This window comes from Oreochromis aureus, linkage group 16 (genome assembly GCF_013358895.1).
Source record: "Oreochromis aureus strain Israel breed Guangdong linkage group 16, ZZ_aureus, whole genome shotgun sequence".
Classification (NCBI taxonomy): Eukaryota; Metazoa; Chordata; class Actinopteri; order Cichliformes; family Cichlidae; genus Oreochromis; species Oreochromis aureus.
The window spans coordinates 338,641-357,035 of NC_052957.1; the positions used below are offsets into that span (position 1 = coordinate 338,641).

The 18,395-nt window shown below is 41.5% G+C and overlaps 1 protein-coding gene across 1 annotated transcript in view; it reads left to right on the forward strand.

Moving 5' to 3' along the window:
* The window catches only part of gtdc1 (glycosyltransferase-like domain containing 1), a 31,810-nt gene extending 18,440 nt beyond the window's left edge, over window positions 1–13,370 (forward strand). The window contains exons 7-11 of the mRNA XM_031730156.2: window positions 362–471; window positions 916–1,060; window positions 12,621–12,691; window positions 12,775–12,866; window positions 12,941–13,370. Coding sequence (XP_031586016.2) covers window positions 362–471; window positions 916–1,060; window positions 12,621–12,691; window positions 12,775–12,866; window positions 12,941–13,015 — 493 coding nt within the window. The 3' untranslated portion in view covers window positions 13,016–13,370. The remainder of the gene's footprint in view (window positions 1–361; window positions 472–915; window positions 1,061–12,620; window positions 12,692–12,774; window positions 12,867–12,940) is intronic.
* Window positions 13,371–18,395: the final 5,025 nt, after the last annotated feature.

An 18,395-nucleotide genomic window follows, 5' to 3' on the forward strand; every position in this document is an offset into this window, starting at 1 on the left:
TATCATGATATGTATCGTTATCGCCTGAAATGAAAAAAACATATCGTGATATGAAAAAATCTTATATTGCCCAGCTCTAGAAGGAATAATCTGCTTGCTCGTCATCTGAGGAAATCATCGTTGCCGCTGCGGCTGCTGTTTGACCTTCACTGTGTAGGCAGAGGATCAGGTGGAGACGACCACCAACACCTGATGCCACACAGGAAGTCAGCTCCATGCAGGAAACAGGAAGCAAACAGCAGCTGGGCGTGTTCTTCGGTTGGCTTGTCCCGAGCACTGCTGACCCTGTGACATCACAGCCACCTGACCACCTTCAGACTTCACATACATGTATTATATATATATATGTGTGTGTGTGCAGGGAGCATGATAAAAACCCTGAGCTGTTCTTCAGCACTCTGCTCAGACTGAAGGAGCGAGGACTCGACTTCCACCTGTCTGTGCTCGGAGAGACCTTCACCGACGTCCCCGGTACACACACAAATACACGCACACCCACACACAAACACACACACACACACACACACACACACACACACGTGGAAAGAAAAAACTCTTTTAACCTCCAGCAGAACCAGGCTCAAGGAGTCCAGCAGCTCCTCCTCTCACTGGTTCTCAGGCGGCAGTTGAACCGTCTTCTAAGGGTCAAAGGTCACTGCTGCCCCTGTGTTTCTAACTGATCGTATCATCAGCTGATGATGTGATTGTGTGTGTGTGATATTAAAGTTTTAGAGCAGCCTTTAAATCAGCTTCATGAGCACTGAATTTAATCCCATTAGGACGACTCTAATCGACTCCGATTGGTTAAAAGGGTCACAGTATTGATTGTGACACACACACACACACACACACAACATCTGCAGGTTATTTCATTTTGTTTATAACCTTCTCCTCCTTCCTCTGCTCCTACTGCAGAGATCTTCTCCTCCTCCAGACTCCTCCTGGACTCCCACATCTTGAACTGGGGTTTCCTCCCCTCTAAGGAGGACTACCTGAGGGTTCTGTGTGAGGCTGATGTTGTTGTCTCCACTGCCAGCCACGAGTTCTTTGGCGTCGCCATGTGAGTCACCTGTTTTACCTGCGTCAGGGTTGACCTCATGTGCCATTATACAGATTTACTCTCTGGTGTCCTGCAGCAGGAAGTTCATACAGACAGAATAAAAACATAGTTTAATAACTAGAAAGTGCATTTTCTGAAGAAACTGCAGTGTGAATGCTTGAATCTGAATGTATGCACTGAAATGAATTAATTGCTGAATTTAACTTTAAAAATTTTGAATGAAATGAAAAATACAGAAATTTTCAGCTGAAAACAAAAGTGCTGAACTGCTAAAAGCTGACGTTTACACAGAAGTTGGAAAACAGCTGAAAATGTTTAAATTTAAATTAGAAAAACCTAAGTAATGAGAAAAGAAAATTTAGAGTCAGAAAACATCTGAATGAATATTAAAAGTTCATATTCTTTGAATCACTGAATGACTAAAATGTGATCCCTCCACTTGGATCCACACAGTTTAAAAAGTTTAAATGTCTGAGCTTTGAAAGACACGGTGTTGGAAAGAGAACAATGATGGCGACGTTTTGAGGGTAAAATGATGGCTGTAGAGCAAACACTGTGGACACAGCAGCAGTTTAAAGAGAAGTGCTTAAGATGAATCTTGGCAGAGTGAGACAGAGCTCGTTAGGCAGGCAGGTGTGAGCCTGGTTGCTATAGTGACTGCACCCAATGGCTCCATACACACGCTCACAGACATGCACCTCACTTTTGCTGCTTAAAATGAACAGAAACGTCAGCCCGAAACAAATCGTTCCCAAATGAAAAGTACAGGTCCTATTGACAAAATTCTTTCACCGTGAGCACCAGCAATGTCTAGTCTACTGAATTCTCAGTTTTCATGCCTGTGGAGTTTATTATATGGACGTGGTGACAGTGTAAAGACAGCCTGTACTTCTGATTTTCAGACAAACTTTCTGAGCCATTTTAACATTGGAGTCTATGGAAGAGTTGGAGGGAGGAGGCTGTGCATTGGTGACATTTATGAAAGAACCATAACACCTATTACAATAATAAACACATTGGATGAAAGAGGACAGCGATGGCTACGTTTTGAGGGTAAAATCATACCTGTAGAGCAAACGCTGTGGACACAGCAGCAGTTTAAAAAGAACATTTCACGATTAATTTTTTCGCTCCTCTCACTAGGGATGGGTATCGAAAACCGGTTCTTGTTGAGAACCGGTTCCCGCTGTTTCAATTCCTTGGAATTGTTTGCCATTTTTGCAAACGATTCCCATATTGATTCCAGTCGCCCTGAATGACGTCACCACGTTGCGGAGCGTCGGAGCGTACCTGGCAGGAAACACGGCGCCTAAGCGGCTCAAACGCTCAAAAGTTTGGTTATACTTTACCAGAACGGATGACAACAGGGCAACTTGCAATACTTGCAAAGTAGATATTTCATTTAACCTCCTAAGACCCGAACTCTTCCACGACATGCATTTTTAATTTCTCTTTGATATTTGGGCATATTGGGGCCCAATGAATGTAAAAACAAAGAATTTCCAGATTTTTTTTTTTTTTTACCTTATTTTTGTTTTTAAGAAAAATAAGAGCCACAAATGACGATATTCATTTAAAAATTTGATAGAACAGTAGCAGTATAATGTCCTCGTAAGTGGATATCAGGCCCATGTAGAGCAAAATTAAGTATTTTGGTCTAAATAACCCAAAATGTGATGTCCACATATGTGGACGGCAGGTCCTAGGAGGTTAAGGGAGGAAACACTACAAATATGCAAAAGCATTTGCTCACAAAACACGCGATGAACTTAAATGAATGTCGTGTTTTTAATTCCGCTCCGGAGTCGTGAATCTCAACCCAGCAGCAGCGGTAACGTCGCACGTCCTCTCCCGCACGCGGCAGGTAAATAATCAACTAACAGTGCATATTATGTTAGCGCGATCTGCTTTATTACAAAACCTGCCATTACTGTGCATTTAGGTGACCGTGATGAGAGAGACAGACAGAGTCTGGCTGGCGCTCGCTGGCAGTTGTCGCTGCAGTCCACCGGTAGCGTCTCTTTTCAGGCCCGAATGTCACCGAGCAGTGACTAAGTTTGTGGTAAAAACCTTGCAGCCATTTGCCACAGCAGATGGTAAGTGAATGTGTTTAATTGTAGGCAGGGACATTACTGAATATTCTTGTGTAATTGCTACAGAATAATTTATGTTATACTTTGTTATTGCTACAGAAGAATATTTATTTTATTATTTTACATTTACAATTTTCCCCGGGGACCCTGCGACACCCCGTTGAAGAGCCATAGGCTGGATCTCTTAAGATCTCACTGTTGGGTTTATAAGGCCATGTTACTCCTAAATTTCTATCTTGTTCAAAGAGAAGATATAAAACAAAGTTCTAAGCTAATCGACCTTAGTGCTCTCCTTTTTTAAAAATAAGAATCGATAAGAGAATCGATAAAGAATCGAATCGTTAAACAGAATCGAAAATGGAATCGGAATCGTGAAAATCTTATCAATACTCATCCCTACCTTTCACTCAAGCAGTTGAGCTGTCTCACTCTAACCTCCAACATTCCGTCCCATACACACCCATTATAAACTCTGAAACGGCTGAAAAAAAGGATGAAACTTAAACTGGAACTGAAGAAAAAGTATAATGGATATTGAAAAGATAAATAGAAGTTGAATAGTTCAATGTCTTGTCTTCGTTTTAAAGTTTGAATGGTGGCTCTATGTCAATGTATGTGGAAGTAGTTAGAGTTGAAAAATTAGTAAGTTTAATGAAAATTTGAAGAGTCTCCCATTGAAATACATGGGAAATTTTTGTTGAATAAAGTTGAATAATTTAAAAAATATAAATGTTAAAAATGAGAAAAATGTAGAAAGCACACGTCCAAAAGAAGAGGAATCTAATGATGTTTGAATGGTTTTTCTAAGTTGAACGGTTTTGAAGGAGATAGAGTCCAAAAAACGTACGGAATACGAAATAATAATAATAAAGAAACAGAAGGCTTTTCAAGCATTCACACTAATAATGTGAGTGTGACCGAATAGCAGAATTTCAAAGTAAAGGTCTTAGTTTTAAAATACAGAAACAAATTTCATGTGACCCCACAGATTTCTGTTCTTCCACAGCTGAGGCTTTTATTTGGTTGACATTTGCAGACACTTTTATGATGAAGCTTTTATTTTGACGGGTCTTGTCCTTCTGTTATTTTGATGGTCTACATGATCAAGCTTTTATTTTGGCGGGCCGTGTCCTGCTGCTGTTATTTAGTGGTCATGTCTGAGTTTGTGTCCTTTAATAATTCAGCGTGAACTGCTGCTGTTCGGGGTGCGTTTGATTCCTCTGCAGGCGTCGCAGCGGTCGGTGCAGTCCTGATCTGAGAGTCTCTGCATCTACCCCAGGCCTCAGAGTCTTCACTCAGGTGTCACATCAAGGACTCTTTGAAAGCGTCCAGAGTCCAGCAGAGTCCTGCAGGTGTGACTTCAGGCAGGCCGAATCAGCCAATCAGACAGTTCGGAGCATCCGTGTGATGTTCACCTGATTCATGTCAGCTTTATTGATCCCAGATGAGAGAAACGAGCACACACAAGGACTCTGCAGCACCGAGGAATCCAGCTAATGTTCATATTGTTTACAGCAGTGATGATCGGGTCATTGGTGATCACATTATTGATCAATTACTTCAGAGCAGCTGAACTCTCAGGCAGCAGCTCGCCTCTGCACTGATTGTTAATGATCAGGTTATTGATCAGTGAGTCACATCAAGGCAGTCAGTTCCTCTGCTAATGAATCCTGCACTGATTACGGCAGAGAAGAAGAGGAGCGCCGTCCGAGGGGGCGATGGTGCACGCTAGTGTTAGCATGCTAACAGGCAGAGTGCTATGTCTTTTTTTTTTTTTTTTGTTAAACTTTATTTAACAAACAATGAGTATACAACATACGAACAGATGAAGTATACAAAACAACAGAACATGAACACACAAAGCCAGGGGTAAAAAGTTACAAGAATACACGCAAAAATTCACAGATATATATTGTTTTGAGAGCCTTTTTGTTGGTAGAGTCTGGTATTGATTGTATATACATTTCCACATCCTTAAAAAAATGACAGAAATATGGTGTTTTGTTAGTAAACTTACATTTATGGATAAAAAATTTAGCTAAAAGTATTAACAAATTTATCATAAAAAAACATTTATCATTCCTCTTGGGGAACTTAAAGAAACAGAATAAAACATTTTCCCATCGTAAAGAAAATTCCCTTAAAATATGGACAATAACAAAACTGCTTAATTCCTTCCAGAATCTCTGTGTAAAAGAACAGTACCAAAAAAGATGTGTCACAGTTTCTGGATGATCCCCACAGAAAGTACAGTTAGTATTTATGTCTCTTTTAAAATTTACCATGTAGTGACTGGCTGGATAACATTTATGTAGAATTTTAAATGAGACTTCCTTCACCTTATTTACAATCAAATATTTGTGGGGGATCATCCAGACTGTCTTCCACTTGATATCTGGAACATATCGGTTCCAGTAAGATATTACATATGGGAGAGAGACGACATCTTCTTGGAATAAACTACGTATTGTCTTATTGCTGTTACCAAGTTCCTGTGAAAAGCAGATTTTTCCTATTGGTGACTCAGCTGGATCAGGGAGAGTGACTGAGGTAGATATTGAGCTGTCAGTGTTTTTATATAACATTAGAGTCCCTGAGGGTATGGCACCAAGCACCATTGAGAATTCCTGAACACTGATTGGAAAATTATATAGTGCAATGAAGTCGTTGTAAGTAAGTAGTTGTCCCTCTTTATTAACCAGCTGAGCCACCAATAGGATCCCATTTTGGACCCAAGTTTCCAGGAAAAGTGATTTATTTTTAAATAAAATGTCTCTGTTGTTCCAGATAAGGTATTTGTGAGGTGAGAAGTTGTGTTTATAAATGAGGGTCCACGCTAAGAGGACTTGCTTATGGAAGGATGAAAGTTTTACAGGGAGTTTCTCAACATTGTAATTACAATTTTTAAAAAAATTAAAGCCACCAAAACGAGAGAAAATATGATATGGTATAAAGTTCCAGATAGAGGTAGGGTTTTTAAGAAAATGTTTAGCCCAATTAATTTTGAAAGTGTTATTTAAAGTAGAAAAGTCTAAGACGTTAAGCCCCCCGACTCGTACTTATTCATCACAACAGTTTTTCTAATATAATGCGTACGGTTTTTCCATATAAAATTAAAGAGCATATGGTCAATATCTTTACTAATTTTCTTATCCAGATGTAAGGAGAGAACAGCATATGTTAATCGGGATATCCCTTCAGCTTTAGTAATTAACACTCTACCTTTCAACGACAAGTCCCTTTGCAGCCACTGGTTGAACTTTTTTAGGGTTTTCTGTATAATTGGAGTGAAGTTTGAGGAGCATCTTGATTTTTGGTCTTTGGATATCAACAGTCCCAAGTATGTGACTTCTTGTTTAACAGAAATATTACAGATAGTATTTGCAGGGCAGTCTTTAATTGCTAGTAACTCACACTTTCTTAGATTTAGGCATAAACCAGAGGCCTCAGAGAAATCATTAATCACACTAAGGGCTGGAGGGATTTGGTTTGCATTCTTCAAGAAGAGTGTGGTGTCATCGGCTAACTGTCTGATGACGAGCTCCTTATCAGCTATGGTGATTCCTTGTACAACAGTGTTTGAGATATTAGTTGCAAGAATTTGTGTACAAAGTAAAAATAAATATGGTGAAATAGGACATCCTTGCCGAATACCACGTTTCAGGTCAAATCTCGGGGTGGAGCCGTTAATCATTTTAATAGAACTATTGCCATTCGTGTATAAGGTTTTGACAGCTTTACAGAAAAATTCACCAAAGCCAAATTTTTCCAAAGAGTAGAAAATAAATTGATGTTCAATTGTATCAAAAGCCTTATAAAAATCCAGGAAGAGAATGAAGCTATTGTCAGGTACCAAATCAGAGTAATCAAGTAAATCCAGAACCAGTCTAATGTTATTAGAAATGTGTCTATTTCTCATAAAGCCTGATTGTGTCTCATCGATAATTGTGTCCAAGACCTCTTTAATTCTGTTAGCAAGTATTAAAGCCATAATCTTATAGTCATTATTGAGCAAGGAGATGGGTCTCCAATTATCAATAAAAAGTAAGTCTTTGTTTGGTTTTGGAATAAGTGTTATGAGACCTTGAGTAAGAGTAGGAGGGAGGGTGTTATTCTCTATACTTTCTGTAAAAACCTGCAGTAAAAACGGAGCCAGGAGATCAGAAAATGATTTATAAAACTCTGCAGTCAAACCATCTGTGCCGGGAGATTTATTGGCCTTAAGTGCAGAAATGGAAGTACAGACTTCCTCCACAGTCAGAGGGCTGTCACAATAACTCCTATCTTCCACAACAATAGTTTTTAGGTTTTTAATATTATTGAAAAATCGCGTTGAGACAACATCATTATATTTTGAGTTATATAGTTTAGAATAAAATTCGGCACAGAAATACGAAATTTCTCTAGGATTGTCGGAGACAATGCCATTAATATTTAGTTGATGAATAGAGTTTGTTTTTAATCTGTATTTTTCAAGCCTGAAAAAGCAAGCAGAATTTTGTTCACCCTCCTCCAGCCACCTCTTCCTGGATCTTACAAAAGCACCCTCAGCCTTGCGTCGATATAAACCGTCCAATTTATTTTGAAGTTCTAGTAAAGTTAATTTATCTTCCTCTGAGATTTCTTCTGGGGACTTCTGGTAATAAGAGGCAATTCTGCTTATCACTTCTTGTTCTTCAGCTTTCCTTAATTTAGTGATTTGACTCCCATATCTTCTCAAGAATTTGCATGCTTCAAATTTAAAAAGTTCCCAATTGGTACAAAAGGACTTCTCTCTGTTAGCTTTATTCCAATAATAAACAATTAATTTATTAATCTGCATGTTAACCATCATATCTTTTAGTAAAGAATTATTTAACTTCCAATAAGAGAATTTATGAGGTATATTATCTAGTGTAAACATTTGGACGCTAATGTGAATTGCTCTATGATCAGTGAGGGGGGTGGCAAATATATTAACAGTAATATTATCTTTATCAATACAGTCAGAAACAAGCCAAAAGTCAATACGTGATTGCCTGGATCCTGTCTTATTGCTCCAAGTAAAGAGTCTATCGTCTGGAAATTTTTCTCTCCAAATATCCACAACATTAAATTTTCCCATAAATTTTTTTAAGTTTGCACTGTATGAAGACTGCTGCCCTGGAGGCCACCTATCAACCGTATTATCTAAAGCAATGTTAAAGTCTCCACCAATTAAGAGGACTGAATTTGGGTATTTGGAGAGCCAGAAAGTAATTCTTTCTTCTAAGGAGTCAAGTAATTTATCATTTTCAGTTTTATTATTGTAACCATATATATTTACTGCAATGAAAGTACTGTTATTGTGTCTGATTATTGAGCAGAGGTAGTGTCCTAAGGTGTCACAGTCAGAATGTAACACATCCCCAGAAAAAGAATTTTTAAGCGTGGCAACTCCAGCAGAACGCTCAGAGCCATGGGACAACCAGACTTCATTACCCCATTGAGATTTCCAAAAATTTGTATCAGCAGGTGTGGAATGACTCTCTTGGAAAAAGCAAAAATCTGTTTTAAATTGTTTGGCAAACAAAAACAAAGCTTTGCGTTTACATGTTTGTCTTAAACCCCTGGTATTAAGAGAAACAAATGAAAAAGACAAAGTTATTAGAAAAAAGAAAGAGAAAAAGTTCTAAACTTCTACAGCTAAGAATAGATCTATAGAATAAGGGGACCGGGTGCTGCACAATTTAGGTAATAGAACAGTAAAAACCCTGAGTGACTAAGCCTATAAAAATATAGTATTTAACTATCTGCTATGGTTCAAATCTAGCTTTTTATAGAAAAACACACTCTTCAACAAAAAATAAAACTTTAACCTGAGGGTGAAGATATCAAGTTCACCATGTAAACAAGCTTACAGAAATGTCATTTTGGAGACTGAAAAAGCGTCTCTATGAAGGAGGGAAAACTTCTGATCCACTGATGAATCCTCGGCCTCCCACGAAATAAGCCGACTTACCCTCCTTACGGGCTTTGTCTATCATCGGCCACAGTTTGTCACGACGTTCTCTGTCCTCCCTGGACAGATCTTCAGCGAACCTCAAATGATTGTCCTGCAGGTAGGAGGATGTTTTGGCTGCTTTCCATACAGCATCTCTGTAGATTCGGGAGGTGAACTGCACGATGATGCCTCTAGGTCTGGTGCTACCTTGTCGCTTGGCTCCGAGTCGGTGTACGGTGTCGATGACGTCAGGCAGCCTATGATTTTGCTCTGGCAGAACAGACTGGCATATCTCGATCACCTTTCCCCTTACGTCTTCTTTCTCAGCCTCCTTGACTCCATTTAGTCTGAGATTCCACCTCCTGGAATATCTTTCCAACTCAGATATTCTCTGTTGGCAGTTGTCCACTCGACCTTCCTCTTTAGTTACTTTTTTTTTCCAGGTCGCAAACTTTCCCCTTCATATCTTTCATTTCCGCGCACACAAAATCAATCATCTTTTTGAGACCCTCAATCTGGAGCGTATTCTCTTTCACCATGTTCGAGTTTTCTCTCACCATGCTCTCAATGTTATCAGACCTGGAGTTAATTAATGCCGACAAACTGGAAATTATCTGGTTTACATCAACTGGGTCAGAGCTGCTGCGTTCGTACATCACCTTCTTCGGAGCTGGCGATTTAAGAGGTGTGACAGGGAGAGGTGGGAACTCATCCATTTCTTCTTCGGCTAACGTGAGTGCCACCGTAGTAGCTGCGTAGTTATGGAAGCTATCCATTAGCATGTTGCTGGGCGTAGCACTCTCCTCGTTAGCATTCTCAGGCGCTATCTTAGACTTGGAACTTTCCAGTCCCCTTTTTGCTCCTTTCTGATTCGGCATTCTGCTGCTTCTTGCCTTATGATTGCTGTATCTTCACTTGTTTAGTCAACTGTTAGTGTTAGCAGCATAAAGTTGAGGTTTTACCGTTGTTCACGAACTTTCTGTGCAGACCTCGGTAGAGAGCGTCTACTCACTCCGCCATCTTGGCACGCCCCTCGGCAGAGTGCTATGGTCGTGTCCAAATTCATGGGCTGCATCCTCCTGAGGCTGCATTTGTAGACCGATTACGTCACAGCGACGCGCCGAAGGCTGTCCAAATTCGTAAGCTGTGTCCCAAAACGTCGGCTGCATCCTCCGGAGGCCGCATTTGAAGGCCGATTACGTCACAGCCCGGCGACGAAGGCTGTCCCAATTCGTCGACTCCTTCAAATGCGGCCGACAAATGCGTCCTTCATTTCCCTGAATTTGAAGGATGGGTTGGGTGTGTCCTTCGTGGCCCACCATATCCCAGAATTCATAGCGCGGTCCAGCCAAATTTCAGCTGCCAACAATGGCGGCCGCTACTAAGTTTTAAAATTAGTCTTATTACTCTTTCTGGGTCACAAAATAAACTTTCAACATATTTTCAGGCGAGAAAGTGGCGGTGTAAATTTCAAATATCTGCTTGGTTTATCAAGACATCGCATATTTGCAAAAGTGCGCCGACGTTTTCGGAGACGTCTGTTACCCACCCGCTCGATAGCAAGCCGGGGGGTTCAATGGTCGCTCGAGCCGGCGAGAGCAGCGGACTCCCGGCTTCATCGTTTTTAGACCCCTGCTCTTTCGCTACTCAGGTTAAACATGATATATAAGTCACTCGGATAACTTAAAAATGTAATTGTTTGCCTTATTTCGGTGTTTTATTTGTTCGTGAGTAAATCGGGTTGGCTGAGATCAAAGTTATTAGATTGTTAGATTAAATATAACTTTATTAATCCATCAGGTGGGTTCCTCCAGGATTTTCACACAGCTGAATAAACGTTAAACAGAAAACTGATTAAACAGAAGTGTGAGACGGTCAAAAATTTACGCCAGTGTCCTGTTATATTTTAGATAGCAAGGAGCAGACGGCCGAGTTTATTAAACTCCACCGACACAGCGGTGACGCAAATCTGAAGGCTAGACCGTCCCATTTCACAGCCTCGCACTTCCGGCCTTCTCAGTCTTCGGAGGACCCGGCCCACGTAGACCGCGAAGGCCGGGTCCTCCGAAGGATGCAGCCGACGTTTTGGGACACAGCTGTAGACTCCTCCGAATGCAGCCGACAAATGCGTCCTCCTTTTCCCCGAATTTGAAGGATGGGTCAGGTGTGTCCTTCGTGGCCCACCATATCCCAGAATTCATAGCGCAGCCCAGCCAACCTCCAGTTTCCGGCAATGGCGGCCGCTACTAAATTTTAAAATTACTTTTATTAATCTTTCTGGGTCACAAAATACACTTTTAACATATTTTCAGGCGAGAATGTAGCTGTGTAAACTTCAAATATCTGCTCGGTTTATCAAGGTATCGCATATTTGCAAAAGTGCTTTGACGTTTTCGGAGACGTCTGTTACCCACCAGCTCGATAGCTAACCGAGAGCTCGAGGGTCACTGAAGCCACCGAGAACGGCACAACTCCCGGCACATCATTTTCAGATCACCGCGGACTTTCGCTACTCAGGGTAAACGTAACACATAAGTCACTTAGACAACCTAAAAATGATATTGTTTGGCTTTTTTCAGTGTTTTATTTGTTCGTCAGTAAATCGGTTTGGCTGAGATTCAAGTGATTAGATTAGATTAGATAAAATAAAACTTTATTAATCCCCCGGGTGGGTTCCTCCTTGGTTTTCTCACAGCTGACTAAACGTCAAACACAAAACCAATTAAACAAAAGTGTGAGATGGTCGAGAGTTTACGCCAGCGTCCTGTTATAATTTAGATAGCAAGGAGCAGGCGGCCGAGTTTATTCAACTCCACCGAGACAGCGGTGACGCTAACCAGAAGGCTAGACCGTCCAATTTCACAGCTGTTTACTTCCGGCCTACCCGACCTTCTGAGGACCCGGCCCACGTAGACCGCGAAGGCCGGGTCCTCAGGAGGATGCAGCCCATGAATTTGGTCACTACCTGATCCGTACCGGAAACCCGATCGGTACCCCGCATGCGCGAAAGGTGTCTACTTCCGGTCGAAGCATTTTATGATAGTTATGGTCAGAGTATCTGTTAAGATGTTAAGAATAATAAGTGTCTCTTAAAATGTTTCCGATAATGAAACATTTAATATAATGTAGACAAAAACAAAAAAAATAAAAAGATAGTGACGGATCGGGACTCCCCGATACTTACTGCGCATGTGCAAAGTCGGACCGTACAAATCGGGTCACATGCTACTTAGTCACTCAGACCTGCTGACTGAACAGGAAACTCAACAAAATAAAAACATCAGCAAAATAAAAGCCTGCATGTAGATAGAAGGGGGAAAAAAGCACAACTTTATTTTAACAAAATAAAAGCCTCTGTAAGGTGATAGCTGAGGGGAAGTCAGTTCTGTTTATTCCTTGTTTCTCATTGGTCAGGACTCTCAGATAATGGTAGCTGGTACAGATGTGCAGGATGCTCTGCTCTCTCATTGGCTCTCAGGTGAGTCACGTGTTGAATGTGTTGCAGGTTGGAGGCGGTGCACTGCGGCTGTTTCCCTCTGTGTCCGAAGGCGCTCGTTTACCCCGAGATATTTCCAGGTGAGCACATCTGTGTCTCTGCAGCTTCTCTTCTGCTGTCCTTAATGGAGCACACCTGAACTACTGCTTGTTCTCTAATGCAGCACAGTACCTGTACTCCACACCTGAGCAGCTCTGTAAGCGGCTGCAGGGACTCTGCAGGAAGCCCGACGTTGCCCGCAGACACATCGTCAAGGTAACGAATTTAACCGATTAACTGTGTCGTGTGGTGATGATCTGCTCGGTCAGTATGTAGTTCTGGTTTTGCAGGTGGACACCTCGGCCTACTCCTGGGTCGCCCTGAAGCCGCGTTTCCAGCATTTGTTGTCAGCCCCGTGTTCCTGAACACACCGTTGCCGCCATCGCGTCTGACCTGCGGCGCCGCTGAGCTCAGAATCAGAGCCAAATCTAAGTCCAAGATTCTGGACTCGTTCTGGTCTCCTCAGACTGGGTTCTTGGAGGAGTTCTGTGCTGGACCCACAAAGAAGTCCATTCTTCCTCCACAGGACTGATCAGACTGGACCAGCTCCTGGTTTTGATCCTGGTTTAACTCCAGGTCCTAGTCCTGATCCTGGACCTGGTGCAGGATTCTGAAGTTTTTGTGGTTCTGCTGAAGATGCTGTAAAACTTTTCTGATATATTTTAAATGGACTCGTTTGTTATTGATAAACATGACATAAAATCAGAATTAACACAATCACACGTTGTGTTGTTATTCAGGTATGGAAGCCCATTTATGCCAAAACACTGGGACAAATAAGAAAAACAAACATTTATTTATTTGAAGTCATTTCTGAACCTTCGTCTGCAGCCTTTAGCAGAGCTGCCGTTATTGATCCGATCGGTCGGCGGCAGAGACGCTTCACTTTTAAATTCAGTTTGATTTTGTTTCAGTATTTTGTTTGTTTTTTTTAAATTAACTTTATTGAACACACAATGAGTATACAACATACAAACAGATGAAGTATACAAAAGAACAGAACATGAACATACAAAACCAGAGGTAAAAAAAAATAATTATATGAGTACACGCAAAAATTCACATATATATATTGTTTTGAGAGCCTTTTTGTTGGTAGAGTCTGATATTGATTGTATGTACATTTCCACATCCTTAAAAAAATGACAGAAATATGGTGTTTTGTTAGTAAACTTACATTTATGGATAAAAAATTTAGCTAAAAGTATTAACAAATTTATCATAAAAAAACATTTATTTTGTTTCAGTAAAACCAAAAACCAGCCGCCGTACGTGAGTGAGGCGCTGTGCTCATGTGACACACGCTGTTTGAGAGCCGCGGAGGCCACTGCTTCCTGATTGGATGACCCCATCATCACTGCCAAACATTGTCCTGTAAAAACTGTTCTGGTCATGTGATCAACACCCAAACCTGTCCCAGGTGTTGGTCCTGGAAAGTCCTTGAGGGGTGGAGCTTCAAAGATTTAAAGAAAGTAGGGTTCATTGTGAACCGCAGAAAGAACCTGAACAGACACCACACGAGGCTCCTGCCCTGGAACAGGATTCTTTGAGCGGCGCTTCCAGCTGTCAGCAGGCCGCTAAGCGAGCGTTTTGAGGTGTCCCGTCACGCCAAGCCACATGTTGATATGAGATAAGATAAGATAACCTTTATTAGTCCCACTTGTGGGAAATTTGTTTTTGTCACAGCAGGAAGTGGACAGTGCAAAAGTTATGGAGCAAAAATTAGAATAAAATAAAATAAGAATAAATACAGTACACAACTGTACAGAATAGAATAAAATAAAATACTATATACAGTAGAATAAAATAGAATAAAATATACAATAAGATAAGAATAGAATACAAATGCTATATACAACTGAGTAAAAATACAACGATGCCAGAAAAGATTATTGCACATTAGTGTTATTGCACGTGTGGATGTGTGTGTTTGATCAGTTGAAGTCTTTGTTGTGGAGTCTGACAGCAGTGGGGAGGAAAGACCTGCGAAATCTCTCCGTCCCACACCGTGGGTGCCGCAGTCTCCCACTGAAGGAGCTGCTCAGTGCTGTCACAGTCTCATGCATGGGGTGGAAGATGTTGTCCAACAGGGATGACAGCTTAGCCACCATTCTCCTGTCACTCACCACCTCCACTGGGTCCAGAGGGCATCCTAGAACAGAGCTGGCCCTTCGGATCAGCCTGTTCAGTCTCTTCCTGTCCCCAGCAGAGATGCTGCCACCCCAGCAGACCACACCGTAAAAGATGGCTGAGGCCACCACAGAGTCATAGAAGGTCTTCAGGAGTGGGCCCTCCACTCCAAACGACCTGAGTCTCCGCAGCAGGTACAGCCTGCTCTGCCCTTTCCTGTAGAGGGCGTCTGAGTTATGAGTCCAGTCCAGTTTGTTGTTCAGATGAACACCAAGGTACCTGTAGCTGTCCACAGCCTCAATGCCCATACCTTGGATGTTCAGTGGTTGCAGTGGAGGATGTTTGTGCCTGCGGAAGTCTACCACCAGCTCCTTGGTTTTACTAGTGTTGATCTGGAGGTAGTTCAGCTGGCACCAGTCCACAAAGTCCTGAGTCAGTCCTCTGTACTCCTTGTCGTCCCCATCAGTGATGAGGCCGACTATTGCAGAGTCATCAGAGAACTTCTGCAGGAAGCACTGGGTGGAGTTGTGGGAGAAGTCTGCAGTGTAGATGGTGAAGAGGAACGGTTGGAGGAAAAACAGCGTGAAAACACATCTGCATGGGAAACACTGTGGCCATGGCCGTGACATCACTATGGTGGGCTGCGTTTTGACTCGTGAACCTTCAGCTGAGACGATTTGGTGATGTTATTGATCTGCTCGCATTGCGAGCCGATCACGCCGGAGGAGGTGTATAAACCTGATGTGAAAGCAGACAGTGAACGCCTCAGGACTGAAGCACTGATTTAGTGCTCAGCTCAGATAAAATAATTATTGTGGGTGATTTTAACATCCATGTAGATGCTAAAAATGACAGCCTCAACATTGCATTTAATCTGTTATTAGACTCAATTGGCTTCTCTCAGAATGTAAAAGAACCCACCCACCACTTTAATCACACTCTAGATCTTGTTTTAACATATGGCATAGAAACTGAACATTTAACAGTGTTTCCTGAAAACCCTCTGCTGTCTGATCATTTCCTGATAACATTTACATTTACAATAATTGATTACACAGCAGTGGAGAGTAGACTTTATCAAAGTAGATGTCTTTCTGAAAGTGCTGTAACTAAGTTTAAGAATATAATCCACCCACTGTTATCATCTTCAATGCCCTGTACCAACATAGACCAGAGCAGCTATCTGTGAACGCTACTCCAACAGAGGTCGATTATCTTGTTAATAATTTTACCTCCTCACTACGTACGACTCTGGATACTGTAGCTCCTGTGAAAACTAAGGTCTCAAATCCAAAGTCCCTGACTCCGTGGTATAATTCTCAAACACGTAGCCTAAAGCAGATAACTCAGTAAGCTGGAGAGGAAATGGCGTGTCACAAATTTAGAGGATCATCATTTAGCCTGGAGAAATAGTTTGCTGCTTTATGAGAAAGCCCTCCATAAAGCCAGAACATCTTACTATTCGTCACTGATTGAAGAAAATAAGAACAACCCCAGGTTTCTCTTCAGCACTGTAGCCAGGCTGACAAACAGTCAGAGCTCTACTGAGCCAACCATCCCTTTAACGTTAACTAGTAATGACTTCATGAACTTCTTCACTAATAAAATTCTTATCATTAGAGAAAAATTACCAATAATCATCCCACAGATGTAATATTATCTACAGCTACTTTTAGTACCATCGATGTTAAGTTAGACTCTTTTTCTCCAATTGATCTTTCTGAGTTAACTTCAATAATTACTTCCTCCAAACCACCAACGTGTCTTTTAGACCCCATTCCTACAAAACTGCTCAAAGAAGTCCTGCCATTAATTAATTCTTCGATCTTAAATATGATCAACCTATCTCTAATAATCGGCTATGTACCACAGGCCTTCAAGCTGGCTGTAGTTAAACCTTTACTTAAAAAAGCATCTCTAGACCCAGCTGTCTTAGCTAATTATAGGCCAATCTCCAACCTTCCTTTCATATCAAACATCCTTGAAAGAGTAGTTGTCAAACAGCTAACAGATCATCTGCAGAGGAATGGCTTATTTGAAGCGTTTCAGTCAGGTTTCAGAGCTCATCACAGCACAGAAACAGCTTTAGTGAAGGTTACAAATGATCTTCTTATGGCCTCTGACAGTGGACTCATCTCTGTGCTTGTCCTGCTAGACCTCAGTGCTGTGTTTGATACTGTTGACCATAATATCCTATTAGAGCGATTAGAACATGCTGTAGGTATTACAGGTACTGCGCTGCAGTGGTTTGTATCATATCTATCTAATAGACTCCAATTTGTTCAAGTAAATGGAGAGTCCTCTTCACACACTAAGGTCAATTATGGTGTTCCACAGGGTTCAGTGCTAGGACCAATTCTATTTACATTATAGATGCTTCCCTTAGGCAGCATCATTAGAAGACATAGCATAAATTTTCACTGCTATGCAGATGACACGCAGCTCTATCTATCCATGAAGCCAGGTATCACAGACCAATTAGTTAAACTGCAGGAATGTCTTAAAGACATAAAGACCTGGATGGCCGCTAACTTTCTGCTTCTTAATTCAGATCAAACTGAGGTTATTGTACTCGGCCCTGAAAATCTTAGAAATATGGTATCTAACCAGATTCTTACTCTGGATGGCATTACCTTGGCCTCCAGTAACACTGTGAGAAACCTTGGAGTCATTTTTGACCAGGACATGTCCTTCAATGCACATATTAAACAAATATGTAAGACTGCTTTCTTCCATTTGCGCAACATCTCTAAAATTAGAAATATCCTGTCTCAGAGTGATGCTGAAAAACTAGTTCATGCATTTATTACTTCCAGGCTGGACTACTGTAATTCTTTATTATCAGGATGTCCTAAAAACTCCCTGAAAAGCCTTCAGCTAATCCAAAATGCTGCAGCAAGAGTACTGACAGGGACTAGAAAGAGAGAGCAGATTTCTCCTGTTTTGGCTTCCCTTCATTGGCTTCCTGTTAAATCCAGAATTCAAAATCCTGCTCCTCACATACAAGGTCTTAAATAATCAGGCCCCATCTTATCTTAATGACCTTGTAGTACCATATCACCCTATTAGAGCACTTCGCTCTCGCTCTGCAGGCCTACTTGTTGTTCCTAGAGTTATTTAAAAGTAGAATGGGAGGCAGAGCCTTCAGTTTTCAGGCCCCTCTTCTGTGGAACCAGCTTCCAGTTTGGATTCAGGAGACAGACACTATCTCTACTTTCAAGATTAGGCTTCAAACTTTCCTTTTTGCTAAAGCATATAGTTAGGGCTGGACCAGGTGACCCTGAATCCTCCCTTAGTTATGCTGCAATAGACGTAGGCTGCCGGGGATTCCCATGATGCATTGAGTTTTTCCTTTCCAGTCACCTTTCTCACTCACTATGTGTTAATAGACCTCTCTGCATCGAATCATATCTGTTATTAATCTCTGTCTCTCTTCCACAGCATGTCTTTATCCTGTCTTCCTTCTCTCACCCCAACCGGTCGCAGCAGATGGCCCCGCCCCTGGTTCTGCCGGAGGTTTCTTCCTGTTAAAAGGGAGTTTTTCCTTCCCACTGTCGCCAAAGTGCTTGCTCATAGGGGGTCATATGATTGTTGGGTTTTTCTCTGTATTTATTA